The sequence below is a fragment of the Anoplophora glabripennis genome, unplaced genomic scaffold (assembly GCF_000390285.2).
Source record: "Anoplophora glabripennis isolate ALB-LARVAE unplaced genomic scaffold, Agla_2.0 scaffold543, whole genome shotgun sequence".
NCBI lineage: Eukaryota > Metazoa > Arthropoda > Insecta > Coleoptera > Cerambycidae > Anoplophora > Anoplophora glabripennis.
In genome coordinates this window covers 1-20,293 of record NW_019416617.1, presented here as the reverse complement: position 1 = coordinate 20,293, position 20,293 = coordinate 1, and the positions used below count along the sequence as shown (strand labels likewise).

Genomic DNA, 20,293 nt, shown 5'->3' with positions numbered 1-20,293 from the left:
TTACAGGGATGGTTCCAGAATTATTTAATTTAGGTACCATTTCTATAAATATGTTACAAGTTAATCGTAGTTTACAAAGTTTAGAGAAACGCAAAATCGCTCCTTTAGTTTATATGTAATTTAAATTTATCAGTGGATACAGTGCGTTTAAAAAGTAGGGCCTTATTTTTTTAATAATACACTGCTTAAATGAACTACTGAACTGTATTTCTTTACGTGATGACATCCCGACAATGATAAATCAAAATTGTGCAAATTCAGCCAAAACATTATAATTCTATTTAATTCCAGCTGGTAATTATTTGTTTTTAAAAATGTTTTTTTTATCGATATAATTTTATAGCCTGATAGTAGTTCATTCATAAGCTTTTACATTGATAGAGTTGACCAGGAAGACTGTGTAGTCTCCATGTAGTTGACGGCCCCACACATAAACATGACACTACCCCCGGGGTTTACACAGACGAGCCGGCGAAGCAAGAAGAGCGCCAGAAGAAAGGGCCCTAGCCGGCGGGGCCCAGCCAGGACAAAAGGAGGTCCCACAAAGCGCCTACACCGGCCGCATTTGCGGTCGGGGTAGACGACGGATGGGGCCCACCTACGAAGGCTGTCCAGGCCTACACGAGATGAGGCAGGATAAAGAGGGATAATCCCCCTCAATCCCAAATCATTGAGGCCAATTTCTAGCCATAGAATAATGGCGAGTTGACGGCCGACTTTTTAGCCACATATCTAACCCTTCAGCTAAGTTCTTTTGGTTATGATCTTTTAAAACTGAAATTAGGACATCCGATTGGCTGATTTAAGAAATCCGCCTTAGTGTATTTCATACAACCAATCATCTGCTTTGTTTTATGGTTATTTATTGAAAATCACTAGCGAAAGAATTTGACGCAAACTCTGATGTAATCAGAGTAATCTGTTTAGAGTTTTGACGTTTTTCATTTCATTTACCACCTACCTACAGAAAACCACCACGTAAGTTTTTGTTCTGTGCTGTGAATTTATTAATAAATATATTACTCATACTCACTATTACGTTACGAACTATTTTTTTATCCATCCGCTTGTCATTCTTTTTCAGATATAAATAGCTGGACCACATCAGAGGTTCCCCAGATCTAAATTTAATAGCTGTCAAATTGTGGAAAAAGTGCGTTGGTTGCCAAAGTTTAACCTAATTTGGACAAAATGAGTTTACAGTGGACTTTAATAGCTGGATTTCTCTACGTGGAGATTGGCATCGTACTTCTTTTGGTGCTTCCAGTCGCGAGTCCAAGAAGATGGAATTCCCTGTTCAAGTCCAAGTTCCTGCAGGGCTTACAGCGACAAGCCGGAGTTTATTTCATGATCCTGCTGGCGGTACTGGTACTGTTCCTCCTCGACGCTATTAGAGAGATGAGGAAGTACTCCAATCCTGGCAAGTATAAACAAAAAATAAAATCTTATTTGCTTACATTTTTTTTTCTCCAAATTCCTAGATACTGATGACCATGCTCACTTGGACCGTGAAATGCAAGGGAGCATGAGATTGTTCAGAGCCCAACGCAACTTCTATATATCCGGGTTTGCTCTGTTTCTGTCCCTGGTCATCAGACGACTCGTCATACTGATTTCTGCACAGGCGACCCTTCAGGCTCAATCGGAGGCGTCTATGAGGCAGGCCCAAAGTGCTACTACCGCGGCTAAGAGTCTTCTTGCCCAGCGAGGTGAAATCGAACAGAATGATAGCAACGAAGCTCACGATAAGGAGGTAAGTGTAGTTTCAATGCAGCATTTTATATGTGTACATCATCGTTGTTCTTGTCATGTCATATTTGATTTACCAACATCTGATAATACTTGTGATCAACCCATGAATCATCTTATTATTATTTTAAGTCTAAATATTTCATCATTGGATCTTTTGTTTACAAATCGATTAAAATTTTCTTCAGTTTACGATACAGCACTCCAGCATAGAAATATTTTTTGATTAAAACAATTATCAGTTTAAACATACATATTTCTTGTAAATTTTCTTTTAAATATCGACCATTATATTACACAAGTTTCGAAATTTATAAAAATTCAATTCATATTCAAACATTAACAAAATGGGAAAAAGGAAACAAAGTGTGAAATTAATGGCAATATTTTTGTCTCCTACTTAAGATTTTCTTGTTATATACTAATACAGGGTGGCCACGAATTATGAAAAAAAAAAAAGTAATTCCATCCATAAAAATAATAAGTTTCCGAGAAAAAGCCTGAAAAACTGAACTGAAAGAAATTGTGGTGAAATATTAAAATTTTGAAAATGTAAGAATTTATAAAAAATTTTATAGGTACAATCGCCCTTAACCTTCAAATTTTTTGTTCGTAATTTCTACACATCCAGTACAATTTACTTCATATAATTATTTGTTAACTGTTGTTAACCTTGTTTTATATTCTGATATTCATGAAACGTCTATATTTAATATGACGTAATTATAAATGACCTAGTAATTAATTTTTTATAGCTCGCTTGACAAATAAATGTTTTTAGCTTCATGGGCAAGTGAAGGCTATTTAATATTTCTGCAAGCGATCGTTGCTTTAAGGATCCTCCACACAGGCGCGAACTATACGATACCGCAGCGGACTAAAAAACGTAGCGGTATATGCACCTGTTCATACCGATAAGCGCTGATACTGTTATAGTCGTGGTAGTACAGTGCTTGCAGCTGCATGCACGGTTTTTTCCCTACCGTTTTAGTTTTGCAGTGCAAAGTTAAAAGAGATCGCGATAATTTTGTATGGTGATAAATGCGTTTCAACCTATTTTGTGACCCCAAAGTCGTTGTTAGCTATAAATTCTAAAAGATGATATTTAACTTTTAAATTATTTGCGCAAGTGGCAAAATACCCGATAAATTAGGAATTACGAGAAAACTAAAAATATTTTTCTTAAGAATTTTAATTTATGATAAATAGATGCTGACAAATCAAAGCAGTATTTTATGATAAATCGTATACGAAAAATGTGTGAACTTGAAATTTTGCTTCCGCCTTTCTTGCAAGTTACTGCGAAAAGTTTGCTGCGTCAAAGCTTTGCGCCGGTGTGGGGATCCTTTAATAGATTTACGGTACCATCAGCATTGACACCTTACCTTGTTGTGAAGTACCAGCAAGGATCACCTTTATATTCCAATATTTGCGGTTATTTACAATTTTTTGCAATTTTTACCAGATTACGGCACTGAAGAACAAAATAACCGAGCTGGAGGACGAATTGAAGTTGGAGAAGAAGGACAAGAGCGCGGTCAAGCAGCAGGCGGAGAATCTGGCCAAGGAGTACGACCGTCTAGCCGAAGAGCACAGCAAGCTGCAGAAGAAGATCACGATCGGCGGTGTGGGCGACAAAAAGGACGAGTAGATACGTGTTTTCACCCCCCCGTTTTGTATTACGTCAAATATATTACACTGTAACCAATATTAAGGCTTTAAGGCTGATTAGATATCTATTTATGGAACGGTGTGGATTAATTTTCGGGAGTTACAATAAGATAGCCGTTCCAAGGGGTTTGATACAGTAGCTTGGCACATTTAGCATCTTTTACTACTCGTATTGTACTAACGCTAGGGCACAGATTCTAAAAGTGTGAAGACTATTAGCTTGTCGGATATTTTAATATTTGTAAATGATATAAGTTATATTGTTAATAAAATAATATTCTAAATATTAAACTCGCTTATTACATAAGCCGAATTTAGAAGGTCGCTATTGTATGTTTGTTACATAAAAAAATACATGTTAAACGATAACCCTCATCTAATTTCCTTGTGTACATTTAGATGTTTTTTTGACGCTGTATTATTTGCTCCCGATTCTGTTGTAACTTGTAATTATCCCATTTTTATATTATTTCTTAATGTTAATGTTTCTTATTGGTATTGTTTTGTTAAATAAATACTTTTAGTAGAAATATTTTTTTCCTCATCGATGAAATTAATCTCCATTTCCTTCAGAAAAATGGAAATTTTAATACTATAATAAGAATTTTGTGTTTCGTTCCCAACTTGTACAAAAGAACAATAAATTTGAACTCGCTTCACTGTGCAATGCGTGTAAATCTGCAAAAAGGGATCCATTGCGCTCCAAGTACGTTAACTCGTATGTAACTTTGAAATTAAATTGGAACGCATTACCCCATCCCAAATATCTTATAACGGAACCGTTCTCCCGACTCCCAGAACTTTCGTCAAGTATTCTTTTTTAATCATAAATAGACTATTCATTTTTTTTTTATTTTGGTTTTCCCTACAAAAATAGTTCATATAATCGCTCTATACACCTGACCTGTGGATACAGTCGAAGGCGAAGCGTGAGAAAACCTCACTGCCACCAAAAACTGACGGAAAAACTTTTATCTAACGCTGTAACATGGTGCCACCACTTCATCGGTATGAACAGCATCTCTCCAGGCTCTAAAAGGCACTTGTACATTTTGCACTTGACAAATTCAGGATACCTCTGCAAATCCGGAGCAAGGGGGTCCACCTGAGCTGTATTACACAGTAACTTGCTGTCGTGTGGGTACAGGTAAGGGGAGTCGCTCTGTGAAAACAGAAGAAGCTGCTTTGTGCCGTAAACCTGCAAAAACGAATCAAATTTGGATAAAATTCCATGTAAAGTTTCAGAAGAATCTGCGAGTAACACTCTGACCTACTTATTTCTAACGCATACCTGTGCTAGAATATTATTTTTGGGATCGTAATGCAACGGAGACACGGTGCCTCGAGGACCGAACCATGCATTTATATCTGGTTCTGTAATATTCTCGTAGTCTCCGCTTACACAGCAATACTCTGGTATGCAAATATCGTCTTTAAGCTCTGTTATCTAATAAAAAATTCAAATTTCAAATGACGAATGAGGTTGGAATATCTATATTACCTGTTCAAACAAATTATGCTGGGCCAAATATCCAATATCAGCGGTATATCCTAAATAGTGCTTGTAAATGAAATCCTTCAGCGTCATTAGTTTTTGCGACCAATTTTCATCGGCATAGTGGGACCCTATTTCTATCGGAACAGTACGGTCACCTGCTATGCGTAACAAATAATTCACATCCATCCATTTTCTAGTTGCAGGCCAATGCTCCATACAACCTGAAATGTTACTAGTAGAAAGATATAATTCCAACTACTATAAATTACCTTTTAATTTAACAGGTATCTGTGTGGAAAAGTACCTCGTATGAAAATACTCTAATGAGGGGCATTCCACACCATCGATTTCGATAGCATTTAGTTTTTCAAAACGTGATCTGTAGTAATCACAAAATTTTCTCTTACCAGGCTCCGAGCTTTCAATTTTTTGACTTTCACACAAATGTTCAGACACCTTAGTTATTAGTTCAGATATATATTTAGCTGCTGTTGTTAACAGCTCAAAATTGTCTCTCAAAGGTGCACCCAATAGAAGTCCCATATCGAGACATTTTACACATTTTCTTAAAAGTTCTAAATCGAAAGATTCTGCAGATTTTAAGATAATTAAACATTTTATGAAACTGGCTGAGGTGAAACAATGTCTGATGTGAATTGGGACTTCGCTCCAGTGGCCTGTATTTAATTCATCTTGTAAATAATCTAACACACTTTCTATTTCAAACGATTTCTTTTCATCTTTTCCAGTTTTTAACGAGTAGGAAAAACAATCTTGTAATATTTTAATCACTTCCGAATTTATATTTCTAAATGTAACTAATTCGTCCTCAGATATTATGAATTTTTTTAACGTTTTTGATAAATCTTCAATTTTATTATAATTCATAATAGATCGTTTGACCCAAAATAGTTCTAATATATCAAATACAATAACATGACATAACCTTGCTTCTGCATTGAATATGATTTATGATTGTATGATGAAAAACGCTTTATAAAAACTAGGTATACTGCAATTAGTACCGATGCTACAGCATATTATTAAACTCAATTAACAACTAAAAATAAAATACAATAAGGTTAAACAGTTACATCGTGTTACCAGAGGAGACGTCGCCATTTTCTGGCCTGAGGTGCCTAACTAAAATAAAGAAAAGACTGTGATTCGCGGAATTTCGTTACAAGTCAGATTACAAACGGAATTTAGAACGGATCATTTCATCGATTTTGTCCAATGAAACTAATGATAGAATGGTTTGATTTATTCAGTGAAAACCAGACTTGTTGAAAATATAAATATCAGTACTAGCACAGAGCACTGTTAATTATGTTAAGTTGAAGGTAAACAGTCAACTTTCAATGTTTTCCATCTTTCTGTATTACGCCCATATAAGGTGAATCAGTGAATCAAAAAAATTGTGTAGTATTTTATACGACACATTAACACTGAACTTATATTGTGTAGTGATTTTAATATTTATGATACTGTTTAAGGAAGGCGAATGGACTGGCAATTAAGTATACAAATATATTTACAAATATATAAACTCGAAGCAAATTCGTAATGAGTGATTTCAAACCCAGATTCTTGAAGCCTACAGAGTCGTCGAGCTACCTAGACAAAAACGAATCCAATGCCATAGAAACAACAGATTTTATATATAATAAGCATTTATCACAGTCTATACAGACTCAGAAACAGAGATTACCCATTTTTAATAACAGAAATCACATACTTTACCTTTTGGAAAAATATCAGACACTGGTTCTTATCGGAGAGACGGGCTCCGGGAAAAGCACCCAAATTCCACAGGTAAATATTGTTAATTTACTTAAAACGTATATTTTTACCCTAAATAAAATTTTATTTTGATAAAAATTTAACTTTAATTCTAGTAGGTACCTATATAAAAAGATTTTATCAACATAAATTTTTTTCTTAAATTCTTTGTAACGACTTATTTTATGCAGGAGGACTTAAAGTAATAGTACAAATCCTATAATTGCGGTAAAAATATAATATATCAATAATTCATCTATAAACCACCATAAATGACTATTAAGATAAGCAGTTTTATCTTTTTAATTAAAATCTATATGTTATAAAGCGTGTACATACATAAATCAAAATTAATTATATTTATTTTTTTTTATAAGTAAATACTTTTACTGTATGCAAATAATTTATTTAATAGTAGTATTACATTTTACTATTAGGGGGATACCTACCTGTTTTGAAAGAGTGTCACAATTCATGTTGTGTTATCTAATCTTATTTAATCTGGTTGTAAAAATCCGTATCTCGTAAGTTTCATTTCTTATTAATACCAGGTATAAAAAATCAATTCTAATCTATCAAATCCGTATGGTTAATAAGAATTATTTGTATCACCAGAAAAGCAATAGGTGGCAAGGATGAAAGCTAAATAATTTAAAAGTAAGAAGTCTTGTATTACTTGTTCAAGTTAATTCTTATAGAAGCATATTTTTATATAAGCATCGAACATCATTCTAACTTTTACTCATTTTAGGGATCACTTCGCATCCCCAACTAGGCTGTCGTTTAGCTGAGTCTTTGGGGCCCCCAAATTTTTGCCATCGTTATTTGCAACTTTCAATACACACATTTAACATTCAAGACTGATAACTGTCAAGTAATCAAATTTTATTTCGCCTAAAGATATATGAAAGAGAAAATGATAGGGCCTTCTTCGCAGATAAGCAAGCTGCTGTTGACCTTGCTCGTCCTAGTGATAGTCTTTTATGTATATATGGATTTTAATCTCTACATTAGGATACACAACTACCCCTTAGATAACGACGACAATAACACAGTGAACTACAAGGAGATCACCTGGGTGAGTTGCCACATCAATCCTCTCTGTGATGTCACCGTTAAAGCGGTCCTTCTTGACCACACTAACTACTACCTGTTCGCACCTCTAGTCCAAATAGTCGACGATTTGCTGAAGATAAGTGACACCAAATGGATAACACCGAACTCTATCAGTTTTTTCCATATCTTGGTAGCCATCCTGAGCGCCAAATGCATCTCGAGCAATAACCTGGCCTACAGACGCATCGGCGTCGTGTTGTTCGAATTTAGGACCTGGCTGGACGATTTGGATGGACACGTGGCTAGGGTACGGAAGCACATTAAGGGAGAGCGGTCCGAAATAGGTACGGCTGGTTACTACATCGACGGAATATGTGACGCTGTAGGATGTACTGCCTTGATAATAGGTATATTTATTTTCCTTAAAAATAATCCACCGAGGCGAGGATACGTCCAACTTCCCACTACAGTCGATGGTAAAGAAGCGAATACAAACACGAACGTTTATAATTTGAAGGTGACGACGAAGAAAGTTGTCAGAAAAGTCTGTTGTTTTTCCTTGCAACTTATAATCAGTTCCACTGCATGGAACCGTTACATAGCTATATATCAGGATTTATTGGAAAGGACCGATGTGAAACCCATGGAGATGATCAGGCAAAATGAGGTGTTCAAGAGCTCTTTCTTCTTCATGATAACATGGTTGTGGAGGGTCAGCAACGTGCATAACTTGACCCACTTGCTGCTCTTGTCGATATTTTGTGATAAATTATGGGAATTCTTTAAGAATATCCAGTATATCGGGTACGGTGTATTGCTGTCCGTGATATGCATCACAGAGATCAACATTATTGACGTTAAAAGTTTCATTTATCATAAATTAAATGGTAACAGTACTAAATGAGTTTATAGTTAGCTAGGATACGAATTACAAGTTTGTTATCGGGATGTTGATTAAGCTCTCGCTGTTTTTTCGTCAAAAATTAATACTTTAACAGAATTAGTAAATGCATGTCACTGAAAAAGGATTGTCCATCACTAGCCATTACTTTTTCCGATCCTTCTGGCGTTGGGAAAACACCACATCATTTGAAGCCCTCCAAGAGTCGACCCATTTTTGGCATCTTAATAGGAATGGAAGTGCTGCTCAATAGGCCAAGTGCCATCGATCGGAACAAGTTATAATCGGAAGGGCAAATGTCTGGTGAATATGGTGGGTGGGGTTTAAGCATTTCCAAGTAGGTTTTCACGGTTTTACAAGTGGCAAAATCACTTTGTCATGTCTCTGCTTGTATAGCGGTTAATTTTCCTTCAATGCTCGGATCAAACGCATCAATTGTAGTTGATAGCGATCTCCCATAATGGTTTCATTCGGTTTGAGCGGCTCCTAATAAACTACACCCGGAACAGAAGCTTGGAACCCTGGATATTCTGCTTTGTCGACGAGCTTGACACACGACTGAGCTTACCCCATGGTTATCTACAATTAGAATTATCGTAGCTAACCATTTTCCATCACCAGTCACGATATGATGCAAAAAACGTTTCCTTTTCTGCTGTCGAAGCAGCTGTTCCCATCTGCAAAGACGGTATTCGATGTCTGTCGGCTTCGGCTTCGGCTTATTATTATTATTATTATTATTATTATTATTATTATTATTGTTATTATTATTATTATTATAACTCCTAATGATTCTTCATCTTCAAACTGTTTCTTTATCTTCAACATCGAAATCATTGTTTTTGAAGTGTCTAAACCAATCTCTACATGTTTGCGACAGAGCATGGTCGACCTAATTCTCAACAAGAATTCTGTGTGCTTCAGTTGCATATTTCTTTTGAATAAAGTAATGCTGTAAAATTCCCACAAATACTCTTTTTTCGGCATGTTTAACAATATGAAAAAAAAAGTAGTTTACACTTATGTGAAATAACACACTCAATTTCAAGCTTGTTTGTAGTACTTCTTTGTAGGTGCGTTACCAATCATAAACTACACTCTTGCAGTCCTGGTAATGCCATCTGTTGGAAAAGAGCGAGAACTTATTCAAAGTCCCTATATTTTTTTGTGTGATATTTTTAGTAGTTGAATTGTATAAACTTTGTCTATAGTAGTATTTTTACACAAACGGAGAATATGGAAAGTCGAATCGGTAAGTGAGAAATAAATATTTATCTGACAGATTTGAGATTGAATATACTGCGTTTCTGCAAATTTTTGTTACAATAAACTCGTCGCTATTTAATTTCGAAAGCGGTCGTTAGAGAATTTATATCTTAGATTTTTTATAAGGCAAAAGAAAGAAGAAAAACTACCTCATAATTTACCTTACAAAATTTTATTTTTGTACAATGTCCTTAATAAGTTGTCGCAGTTAGTAAACATCACGTTACTTTCCAGTGTTTTATTTTATTGTTTCAGCAAGTTACACGAATAATTGGAGTACCTAAGTTATATTAATTTGAAATCATAAGAGAAATGTTCTTATTGCTTTCCCCGGTATCGTAGATAACAAACTTGTCTTATTAAGTTTATAAAAAACATGAACATTAATTTTTTGTAGTTATAATAAAGTGGGAAATAAAATATGTACAGGTTGTCCCGGTTTATAGCTGTACAGGTTATAAACATAAAGTATTTTTCGTTAAATAGAGGCACTAATGATAATGATTGAGATCTATGACTTCCTGAAATTTGCAAATCCCAAGTATCAATTTTGGAAAAATTTTTAATTAAAGGTAAAACAAAAAAAAGAATTATGTTGATTATGTTAATTCAGAAAAAATTAAATAATTGAAAATGTAACAGAAATTTAAAAATTTAGATACACAATGTAAAAATAAATCCCTAATAGTTTGCATGGGGGCGTTTTGAGGGATATAAAATATTAGCAATATATTTGGGATTAAAAAATTGCTACTTTAGTTTGTAAAAATTGACATCTAAAAAGATCATAGCAGGTTTTCTTTGTTTTTTACACTGCTGTATTGGGACAACTTACATGTATTTTCCCGTGATGACATTCATTTAGAAAACTCCTACCGACAAGATAAACTACTTGGTTGCTAACCGAAGAATTTTGATAAGCGCAAGTTTGAGATTTTCGGAATTATAGTTAACACGTGCAACCTTCGCAGAAGATTAGTCTGTCTAGATTAAGGATTAAGATTTTTTATTAAATAGTTGATGTGGTCCTGATATTTCCATTTTTGGACGTTTATATTATTTCTCGGCAACATCCCTTGCCATTTTAAAAATAACTTAATACCGAGTAGTTTATTTCGTAAGTTCAGACTTATTATTTATTGCCTTAGCTCTAAAGGTATTTATTACTATTGTATATTATAGCAATTAAAAAAATATTTATATATATGAATATATTTTTGTAACACTAGTCTTCTTAAAACTGAATTTTCTCTCTATTTTGGGCGAAAAGTGTGCGGGTGATAATTTTATAATATTTAAGGATTATTTTATATTTATTAAGTAACGATACTTTATGGTTATTGGTTTTCGATTTGTTAAAATTTGGTGTATAGCCCTTGAAATGCTGGTGCAAGGGTCCAACGTTAACGTCCAAGCTCTTTCACAAACCTGGACCGATGCACCAAAGCCATCGTCAGTTAACGTAAACGTACAGTAATGTCTTCGATTAGTTAAATCTTATCTAACTTTTCTTGTTGGTTTGTCAGTTTGTCACCAAAACCACGTATTTGTGTACACTAATGAATTTGGACAAAATTAATAGCTTTCCTTATAGTTAAATGATGAATTAGTGCGGTTTTTGTGACTGATTTGATGGTCAAATAATTTTAAATGTACTTATTATGAAATTTTGTTTTCTAAATTAATAATGTTCAAGCACTAAATTCAATATTCCACAAGCATAAACGAACAAAATAAATTATAAAAACAACTAAATTCTTATGATGCAATAATACTTGACCCAGTGTCCTAATACAGGAATATGTTAGTAGTATTTTATATAATGAGATTATTTTATTCCAGTTTTGCTTTTTGCATTTTAATTTCTATTTAATAGTATATATAGTCCTTTCTTCTATTTTCTTCTTCTTCCATAGTATTTTAAATTTTAATGTAATATACTGCGTATTATTTTATTTCTACTCTCCTTTCACGCAAAATCAATGTTGTTTTTCTTCGGTGATGACAAAAAAAATATAGACTTCTAGTATATAAGCAAGCTTTTTATTTTATATAAAATGTTATTTTTTATATGTAGGTATTAATTCCTATGTTTTTAATATTGTTTTTGCTATTATCGCCACTGCCAAAGAGAAGTCAGTTTACGGCCTCCCTCCTTGACAGATACATGGTTTTGTTGGTACATATTTTACGGCGCAATTTAATTTTTTATGTAACGTTTGTCTAAGTCAATGTTTTTTTTATTATTTATATATATAAAATGTTATTGTATTAATACTGTCTATAAATAGAAATTGTTATGAGTATACGCAAAAACTTGAATGGTGTTTGAGAGCTTATAATAAACATGCTTATTATTTGATCACGGCATTTCATTTCGAACCTGTCATCCCTATCTTCCCGTAGTATCTAACAGAAGCCGGATGGCCTGCTCAGGTGGGGATCTGCGAACCGAGAAGGATCGCGGCCATTTCTCTGGCGAACAGAGTGGCAGACGAGACTGGTACTCTAGTACAACAGGACATGGTGGGATACGCGGTGCGATTTGACGCCTGCTATAATAAGCCAAAAATAAAGGTAATTAACAATATGACTAACTTCTAGGACTGATTCCTGTTGTCAGAACACAAAAGAACAAGACCAACATTTTCTCCTAAACCAGATCATGCCAATTTTAAAGTAAATGTTCCTTTGGTGGATAGGCGATAGTGACTAAAAAGTCGTAAAATTTCAAGAAAACGTCTAGAAAGTCAAACAAAATTTAATTCGACACAACTTCGGAAAGTGCTTTACTACATTTCACATTCAAAATAAAGTCCTCTATCAACCATTAAAGTTGGTATGTTTAAAAAGGAACACCCTGTATATAACTATTGTTGCTATCCATAAAAAAAAATTGAATTTTTACTACATATGTACTCGTATACAAAATATATTTGAATTCAAAATATGTACGTTAATTCCAATCTTATATTTTTAAATTCTTTGGCTAATTTTTAGTACATGACCGAAGGCATACTTTTACGGGAGATGATGGCAGATCCCTTACTAAAAAGCTACTCCGTAATTATGCTGGATGAAGTTCACGAACGTACACTGTACACCGATATTCTAATGGGTCTTATGAAGAAAATTCTGAAGGTAAAATCCTCAGCTTGGTTCATAATGAAATATATGCCTAAATTTTTATAGAGAAGGACCGAACTTAGACTTATCGTGGCTTCCGCGACTATGGACGCCAAAGAGCTTCAACAGTTCTTCAATAATAACTCCAGCGAAGACAAGAAAAAAGACACTGCAGTTATCATGTCTGTAGAGGGGCGGCAGTTTCCAGTAGACATATTCTACGTCGCGGGTACGAAAATCTCATCTCTAACATGATAAATTCAATGGACATGTTTTTTTTATGCTTGTAGAGCCTGTACCTTGTTACGTGCAAGCATCGGTGGACACCGTCCTCAGAATAAATTCTTCCAAGGAACATGGCGATATCCTGGTGTTTTTAACGGGACAAGAGGAGGTTGAAAGGGCCGTTAGGCTGTTAAACGAACACGCTCATCTTATAGAGGAGTCAAAGAGGAAGGAAAAAATGTTTGTGTTACCCATGTACGGGTCTTTGCCGTACTACGAGCAACTCAAAGTTTTCAAACCGGCTCCCGAGGGTCATAGAAAGGTCGTCGTCGCTACCAATGTCGCTGAAACCTCTGTTACCATACCGGGCATCGTTCACGGTAAATCTCTTCCATTTACAAAATCGAAGACAATTAACTTAACATTTTACTTTCAGTGGTCGACTGTGGCTTTGTCAAAATGAAGTGGTTTAATAGCGAGACGCACACAGACAGTTTAATAACTTTGCCGATAAGTAAGGCTTCCGCGAGCCAGAGGGCGGGCAGAGCTGGTAGATTAAGATCGGGGAAGGTTTTCAGGTATGTGCAATCCTCTATTAGGAACGTAACGCATTTAAATTATGTTTTCAACTCGTACGTCTCACGTTTAGGCTATACACAGAAGAAGACGCAGCTGCCTTAGCAGAAAACACGCCACCCGAAATGGTCCGGAGCAACCTAACTTACGCGATTCTGCAGCTTAAAGCAATGGGCATCGACAACATACTGAAATTCAAACTGCCCAGCCCGCCGCCTTTACAAAACCTGAAGAGCGCTCTGGAGATATTGTACGCTCTCGACGCTATCGACATCCAAGGAGAACTCACCAGGCCCCTCGGTTTTCACATGGCAGAATTCGCCCTGGATCCGTTTTACTCCAAGGTCCTTCTCAGCTCCGGTGAGCAGAAACATCTAATGCAAAATTTTGATATGTATTCGATAACTTTTTTTCAGGCGAGTTTGGTTGTTCCGAGGAGATACTGACTATCGTCTCGGTGTTGCAAGTGGAAACAGTTTTCGCGAGACCGTCCACGGGTAATTCTGTGATCAGAGCGCGGATTCAAAAGAGACTGTTCGAGGTAGAGGAGGGAGATCTGATAACTTATCTCAATGTTTACAACGGTTTCATACAGAGCGAGATGTCGCAGGGCTTCTGCCACAAGAATTTCCTCAACTACAAGAGCTTGAAGAGAGTGGTCGAGATTCGGAATCGGCTGGAAAAGATGCTGAAAAATTACGATGTGCCCGTCGTATCTTGTACAAGTAAAGAATTCCGATAATGTTGCATATGTCTCGTATTAACAAATAAATTGAATATTTTAGGGTCGACAGAACCGATATGTCAGTGTTTGGTCAAGGGGCTCTTTCCGAACGCGGCGTATCTGCACCACAGCGGAGTTTATAAAACCATCCGAGGGGACATAGAACTTTACGTGCACCCAGACAGCGTGCTGTACACCATTCCGCAGCCCCAATGGTAGGCGTAACACCCCTCGCAAAGTGAAAGGTATTAATTCGTTTGATTTTAGGGTATTATTCTGCGAAGTTATACACACGAGCAAGCTCTATATGAGAGATTTAACCGTAATAAAAAGCGAGTGGCTCCTAGAACTCGCTCCGCACTTCTATTACAAAACTTTTAGCGACTAAACAAATATATTTCAGGGAATAAAACCACTTTTTAACTTATAGCTTTATTTTTGCCTCCAACCTTTGCCGTTTCCTCTCCAAATATTCCTGTACATTATCGAATTTTCTTTTGTATAGCTTAATTATGGAGTCATCCTCGTTTTGCTTTAAAAGCTCCTTAAACTTATCATACAAATTCTCTAAGAAAGGCACACTACTTTCTACAAACTTTTCGTCACTTAACTTAAACGCAGAAAATTTATCACTGAGAATATAAAGTACATCACTGAAGTGATAAGAGAAAAGATTACTACCTACGTTTATATTCATAACAAAGCTGGTCTCCAGAGTGGACAATATCGTGTTGTAAACTTGCAAATCACTATAACTATACAGTGAAACTGCTATGTATAACTTAGAACCATCCCCATACACCTGCATATCCATTACTGGTAAAACTTCCACATCGACCTTTTCTTCGTCCATTCGTTTCGCAAATGCAGTCATTAAATTACTATCCGTTACATGATCATTCGTATTGATTAATCCAACTTGTTCGCCTTTGACAAAATCCCAAAAACGTACAGTACCATCTCCAGAGGCCGACACAAGGATGTTCTTCACTACTTTTATTCTCGTTACAAATTCCCTGTGACCCAGACAGAAGCTCATGATGTTGTAAGCATTCGGAAAATGGGAAACACGGATCTTCTCGTCTCTGTCGCAAGTAATTATGTATTTACCGCATTCACTCATTGTCATGTCCAGGATAACGCTTAAGTGTCCTAATAGAAGCTGTGGTTTTTCATTATCACTATTTAATTTATATAAGTAAACATCTCCTGTCTTGTCGGCCACTAAAACGTCATTAGAGGGAGTGAAGCGTACTTTACTTGCAGCACGATTCACTATAAAATTTTTTACTATATTAAAATGTTTGTCGTATACTACCACTTGCTTATTTTCTGTCGACACTACCGTATAGCCGTTTTCGTTGTAGAAATCAAAGGAAGTAACATTTCTGATTTCTTTCTTTAAAACAGCGACTTGCCCCTTTGTTAAATTTTGTGGTAGTACTGGTTCTGGAATTTTTAGGAATTTGTCGCTCAGATTCTCTAGATCGCAAATAATTAAGCAGTCTCCTGAGCTGATCATAAGATTATCGTTCTTTTTCTTTAATAAAACCATTATTTTAATATTTGTTAACACATTAACAAAACATAGTACATAACCTCAACAACTGACATCATGCTTTTAAATTTGACATTTAATTACATGTGGGGTACGTTCACAATTTACACCGATAATTAGAAACTATACGGTGTACATCCATAGGGCCTTTCGATTTGGCAAAAGTAGTAGCTATTAGTAGCTAATAGCAACTTAGAGTTACTCTGAACTTATAATAGTTACTAATAGGTATTATTGCAGCCAAATCGAAAGGCTCTCATGGCGATCGGAATTTAAATCTTACAGTCAGGTTAGTGAACTGAAAATAGATTTAAATACATAAGGGTACTTTTACTTTTAAATCTTTTATTTTTCACACTTGAAGAACCCATGGTTAATCGATTGTTAATATCTTGTTACGTCACAAGTTAGTCAAACTTTGTAATTGGAATTGGCCATGAATATATTTACAAAAAAAGTATCGAATTGACGAATGATTCAATTTCAAGATCGAGGTAATTGGGGGTTTAGGTTATGTTATTAGCTTTATTCTAAAAACATGACGTCGAATCCGAGAAAAGTCAAAGACAATTGAGTGATTATTCTGACTGTTACGTATTCTGTGTTTATGACGTGCAGTGTGTACACAAAAAAAACATATAATACAGTGTGTACTTCTAAGAAACAGAAAAGAACGATAGTAGATTCCTGATTCCTATTTGTGTGCTCATTCAAACAATTAACCTGTCGTTTTTCTCATTTTTATGTGTTAAGTATGTGTAGGAGTGGGGGGAAGCGGCTAGGAAGTCCAGGAAGTGGTTGTTTGGGGTTTCCCATCATTTATGGATTTGGATTTGTGTGTTTTGAATTCCCTACGGAGTATAATTACAATTAGTTTTATAAGCTACGCCATTTAAGAATACTAAAATAATATTAAAATGGCATTAGGTCAAAATGATATTAATTATATGATTTTAAGAGAATGGGCTCCATTAACGGACTTGTTTTCAAAATTACCTTCGAAATCTCAAAGCGGCATATTTCAGCAAGAAATAAAACTGACTTGCGTTGATGTTTTACCAGAATTTCTGGCGCTGGGTACCAATATTGGTATAGTTTATTGGTTTGATAGAAAAAAGAAAGACATACAAAGGCTGCGATGTGAGGTTTGTTTACTTATTGAATTAAATTTCCACATCTGCTATCTGGTGATCATTCTTCTAGAATCCCAATGTTCCCATAACATCTGTTAAACTTATATCGACAGTCGACTACATGCTAGCGTGTGGAAACAACATCGGTAACATCAGCATATTCCAAATACCCAAATCCCATCCAGATTCACTACCAGAGAATCTGAAACCGAAAAATAAACAAGTGGAAAGGTACACGGTTACGGAATTACACAAGGCTCCGATAACTGCAATAGAATGGTCAAAAAACGGCATGAAGCTGTTTTCTGGCGATAAAACCGGCTGTATCGTATTAACTGAAATAGATTTTTATATGGTAAGTTCTGTAACGGCATTATTACTTATGTGCGTCTAAAATTTAATTGTTTTGTTAGCATATATGCAAGTCTTCAGAAATATTAAATGAAGCCTACGAGGTGGTCCAATTAAGTTATAACCTGCAAAGGCTTTTAGTGTCAACCACTTACAGAAGTATCATTTGCCAGAGAGTGGATAAGTGGAAAGTGTGCCAAGTTGGGAAAAAAGACAGAAAAGTGTAAGTGCTCAATATTAACAGAAAAGTTGATATTTGGAAAAATTTTTTGAATATTATCTTTTGATCTAAAACGATTTTCAGGCTGGGTAATTTTGGAGGTGTAATATATCAAAATGGTTATAAAGCTGCCGATACTTGTTTATACTGTACTCGACCTGGACTGAGGGTGTGGATATCCGATATCGATGGAAATGTTCTGAAAACGCTGCTTTTTAAGGTTAACTTTTGTTTTACTCTGTGACTACTATTTATACAATTAATTTTCCTGAAGCTTTAAACTTTTGTAGTTGTCATTTCTATGTCGATGGTACTCAAATTTAATTTTCGTTTGATTACACAGAAGCACAGTTTGCCAATAATGTAATAAATAACGAAGTAAAGTCTCTTTACACTCATTAAAATAAACAAATTCTTATTCCTGTACAATTTTCAGCTGTACCCTTTTATAAAGAAAATCTAAAAAATAATATTTCTCATAAATTTAAAGAATTGCCATGGTTAAATATGTATAATCGCAGCTGTCTTTGCATATTATAATTGTTTAATCATTTGTTGTTCTAGAAGGTATACTTTTTCAGGAATTGCTGTCAAAGGAATGCCCCGAAGTGCCCATAATAAACCCGATTTCTAGAAACACACGCTCCCTAAAACCGCAGAAAGAGCCGTCTTTTGGTATTTTGTTACCGTTCAATGAAAATCTGTTGATTACTTATAACAACGACATCGTCTACATACTGAATCCTCAAGAAATGACAATTATGTGGACCATCAGCCACCTTAGAGGGTACTATTGAATAAAACGATTAATTCAAAGAAAATTACAAGTCATTTTTAGGGTACTTAATATAGCCGCACAGAAAGATGAAATATTTGTCTTGGAAGAAGATAGAAGTCTCATTCGGATCGGATATAGGCCGGAACCTGTCGGTGGTAATGAGTTTTCGTCTTTCTTACTAGAAATAAAGCAAATCTGTTTTTAAACGAAAACCCTTTTTATTTTTCAGATAACGCTTTTTCGTCCGTAAGTAATACTTTCTTACCTATAACAACATCGATAAAGGACCTAACTATAAAACTGCAAACGACTAGCATCATCCCCGCCATTCCACCTATCCTAGAAAACAGTTTCATGAACACTGTCAACATCCACACGGACGAAAATCTCGTAATGAATGCCGAAGAAGCCCAGGAATCTCCCTCTGAGTTGCACGGTTGCGATATTTATACTCAAAAGAAATTCGACGATATCGGGAAACAAGAGTTCAACGACAAAATCTTGTTCAAGAAAAGCAAAAACAGGAAAAAGAGGTCCAGTATGGAGACCAGCGGTACGAGTTTGAGCTCTAACAGCTCCGAGGACAGAGATCTGAGTTACACTCGACCCACTTTGATGAATCTGAGTACCGTGGGAATCTTGCCCGATCTCCGAAGTCCCCAATCCATTAATTACGACATCGAGTATAAAGAGAAGATCCTCGCCGACGTCCTGAATTTGGATAAAGTTAAGATCGTGCCAAATCAGTCGAGCGATTTGGAAGAAGAGAAGCATAAAATCGAGAACGACTGTGATTATAAACCGACAATACTCCAAAGGCAGAAATCTCAAGATAGTGAAGATATTAAAGATGTAGATAGACCAACGGACACTGGCCCATGCGAATCAAAAACCGCTTCGCCTGCAAATTGCGTTTCTACGAATGGCGAAAAGAGTTTAAATAACAGTAGTGTATCTCCCCCAGGTACGTTAGGTTTAAAGAAATTGTATTTGTAGATGGAGGGGATCTGATCAAATTTATTGAATCTTTCAGCGTGCGTCAACATTCCAAACGAGTGGAAGCTGGCCAACATCCAGATCAAAGAGAGGAAGGTCAGCACCGTATCGGATACTTCTTTAAGCGACTGGGAATTTGTGTAATGATAAATATAGATATTGTTTATTTACTAGTCAAATAGCTTAAGATTATTTTGTATTTGTTTTTTTTTATTTTTAAAATGATATTACACTGATTTATCTAAATATGTTGTTTATTTGTTGCGACGGATGAGTAAATATTTACTTACAGATTAAAATCTAAACACACTGTATCTCTTCATCAAAAGTCAACTAAAAAAAAAAGATTCTAGAAATGAATTTGGAATTCGAAGAAAGAATTAGTATAACAATTCATAATTAAGATATTGCTTGGTTACAATAAATTAAATCGTATTAGATATCGAGTGTATACACTACATTTGCTAAAAATACTATAGCAGCGCCATATACATACAGCGGGTGGAGTTGTCCCTACACAAATTCTGTATCGAATGCCAAGTTATCATTCTATATAGTTTATGTTTGGTGATCTAAACCGCGCCGCGCGCCATTATTCTATGGCTAGAAATTGGCCTCAATGATTTGGGATCGAGGGGGATTATCCCTCTTTATCCTGCCTCATCTCGTGTAGGCCTGGACAG

The 20,293-nt window shown here is 35.4% G+C and overlaps 6 protein-coding genes across 9 annotated transcripts; 4 read left to right on the top strand and 2 right to left on the bottom strand.

The window, feature by feature from the left end:
• The first annotated feature begins 898 nt into the window (after positions 1 to 898).
• LOC108914435 (B-cell receptor-associated protein 31) lies at positions 899 to 3,950 on the top strand. Its single transcript, XM_018720253.1, has 4 exons — positions 899 to 978; positions 1,085 to 1,420; positions 1,482 to 1,753; positions 3,215 to 3,950. Exons 2-4 carry the CDS (start codon positions 1,192 to 1,194, stop codon positions 3,398 to 3,400), a joined length of 687 nt encoding a protein of 228 aa, XP_018575769.1. The 5' UTR covers positions 899 to 978; positions 1,085 to 1,191; the 3' UTR covers positions 3,401 to 3,950.
• Positions 3,843 to 6,042, bottom strand: LOC108914433 (jmjC domain-containing protein 5-like). Its single transcript, XM_018720249.2, has 4 exons — positions 5,188 to 6,042; positions 4,922 to 5,139; positions 4,712 to 4,867; positions 3,843 to 4,618 (listed from the first exon to the last, which is right to left on the bottom strand). The coding sequence occupies exons 1-4, from the start codon at positions 5,804 to 5,806 to the stop codon at positions 4,361 to 4,363; spliced, it is 1,251 nt and encodes a 416-aa protein (XP_018575765.1). The 5' UTR covers positions 5,807 to 6,042; the 3' UTR covers positions 3,843 to 4,360.
• Positions 6,043 to 6,113: 71 nt separating this feature from the next.
• Positions 6,114 to 15,001, top strand: LOC108914432 (probable ATP-dependent RNA helicase DHX35). Of its 3 annotated transcripts, none has more exons than XM_018720247.2 (11): positions 6,114 to 6,261; positions 6,415 to 6,733; positions 12,330 to 12,500; positions 12,924 to 13,064; positions 13,116 to 13,278; positions 13,340 to 13,654; positions 13,711 to 13,852; positions 13,924 to 14,210; positions 14,267 to 14,575; positions 14,636 to 14,789; positions 14,842 to 15,001. In XM_018720247.2, the coding sequence occupies exons 2-11, from the start codon at positions 6,485 to 6,487 to the stop codon at positions 14,960 to 14,962; spliced, it is 2,052 nt and encodes a 683-aa protein (XP_018575763.1). In that variant the 5' UTR covers positions 6,114 to 6,261; positions 6,415 to 6,484; the 3' UTR covers positions 14,963 to 15,001. The 3 variants fall into 3 exon arrangements, with proteins under 3 accessions (XP_018575763.1, XP_018575762.1, XP_018575764.1); XM_018720246.2 differs by having other exon boundaries at positions 6,114 to 6,314; XM_018720248.1 differs by having other exon boundaries at positions 6,238 to 6,314; positions 6,419 to 6,733.
• LOC108914434 (ceramide phosphoethanolamine synthase) lies at positions 6,652 to 12,285 on the top strand. 2 transcript variants are annotated; one of them, XM_018720251.1, is made up of 2 exons: positions 6,652 to 6,733; positions 7,452 to 12,285. In XM_018720251.1, exon 2 carries the CDS (start codon positions 7,605 to 7,607, stop codon positions 8,658 to 8,660), a length of 1,056 nt encoding a protein of 351 aa, XP_018575767.1. In that variant the 5' UTR covers positions 6,652 to 6,733; positions 7,452 to 7,604; the 3' UTR covers positions 8,661 to 12,285. The 2 variants fall into 2 exon arrangements, with proteins under 2 accessions (XP_018575767.1, XP_018575768.1); XM_018720252.2 differs by lacking the exon at positions 6,652 to 6,733 and adding an exon at positions 7,231 to 7,357.
• LOC108914391 (tRNA (guanine-N(7)-)-methyltransferase non-catalytic subunit wuho) lies at positions 14,999 to 16,181 on the bottom strand. The gene has a single exon (XM_018720204.1). The coding sequence runs from the start codon at positions 16,127 to 16,129 to the stop codon at positions 14,999 to 15,001; it is 1,131 nt and encodes a 376-aa protein (XP_018575720.1). The 5' UTR covers positions 16,130 to 16,181.
• A 613-nt stretch (positions 16,182 to 16,794) lies between these two features.
• Positions 16,795 to 19,834, top strand: LOC108914422 (WD repeat-containing protein CG11141). Its single transcript, XM_018720236.1, has 8 exons — positions 16,795 to 17,277; positions 17,336 to 17,620; positions 17,679 to 17,839; positions 17,921 to 18,056; positions 18,418 to 18,623; positions 18,675 to 18,769; positions 18,844 to 19,578; positions 19,648 to 19,834. The coding sequence occupies exons 1-8, from the start codon at positions 17,050 to 17,052 to the stop codon at positions 19,752 to 19,754; spliced, it is 1,953 nt and encodes a 650-aa protein (XP_018575752.1). The 5' UTR covers positions 16,795 to 17,049; the 3' UTR covers positions 19,755 to 19,834.
• The last annotated feature ends 459 nt before the right edge of the window (positions 19,835 to 20,293 follow it).

Coding starts and splice junctions, on each gene's coding strand:
- LOC108914432 (XM_018720247.2), top strand. CDS start 6,485: ATGAGTGATTTCAAACCCAGATTCTTGAAGCCTACAGAGTCGTCGAGC. Junction 13,065..13,115: donor TTATGAAGAAAATTCTGAAG/GTAAAATCCTCA, acceptor AAATTTTTATAG/AGAAGGACCGAACTTAGACT. Junction 14,576..14,635: donor GCCCGTCGTATCTTGTACAA/GTAAAGAATTCC, acceptor TGAATATTTTAG/GGTCGACAGAACCGATATGT.
- LOC108914391 (XM_018720204.1), bottom strand. CDS start 16,129: ATGGTTTTATTAAAGAAAAAGAACGATAATCTTATGATCAGCTCAGGA.
- LOC108914433 (XM_018720249.2), bottom strand. CDS start 5,806: ATGAATTATAATAAAATTGAAGATTTATCAAAAACGTTAAAAAAATTC. Junction 5,140..5,187: donor GATACCTGTTAAATTAAAAG/GTAATTTATAGT, acceptor GTAACATTTCAG/GTTGTATGGAGCATTGGCCT. Junction 4,868..4,921: donor AGCATAATTTGTTTGAACAG/GTAATATAGATA, acceptor ATTTTTTATTAG/ATAACAGAGCTTAAAGACGA.
- LOC108914434 (XM_018720251.1), top strand. CDS start 7,605: ATGAAAGAGAAAATGATAGGGCCTTCTTCGCAGATAAGCAAGCTGCTG.
- LOC108914422 (XM_018720236.1), top strand. CDS start 17,050: ATGGCATTAGGTCAAAATGATATTAATTATATGATTTTAAGAGAATGG. Junction 17,621..17,678: donor CTGAAATAGATTTTTATATG/GTAAGTTCTGTA, acceptor TTGTTTTGTTAG/CATATATGCAAGTCTTCAGA. Junction 18,770..18,843: donor TAGGCCGGAACCTGTCGGTG/GTAATGAGTTTT, acceptor TTTATTTTTCAG/ATAACGCTTTTTCGTCCGTA.
- LOC108914435 (XM_018720253.1), top strand. CDS start 1,192: ATGAGTTTACAGTGGACTTTAATAGCTGGATTTCTCTACGTGGAGATT. Junction 1,421..1,481: donor GAGGAAGTACTCCAATCCTG/GCAAGTATAAAC, acceptor CCAAATTCCTAG/ATACTGATGACCATGCTCAC. Junction 1,754..3,214: donor ACGAAGCTCACGATAAGGAG/GTAAGTGTAGTT, acceptor AATTTTTACCAG/ATTACGGCACTGAAGAACAA.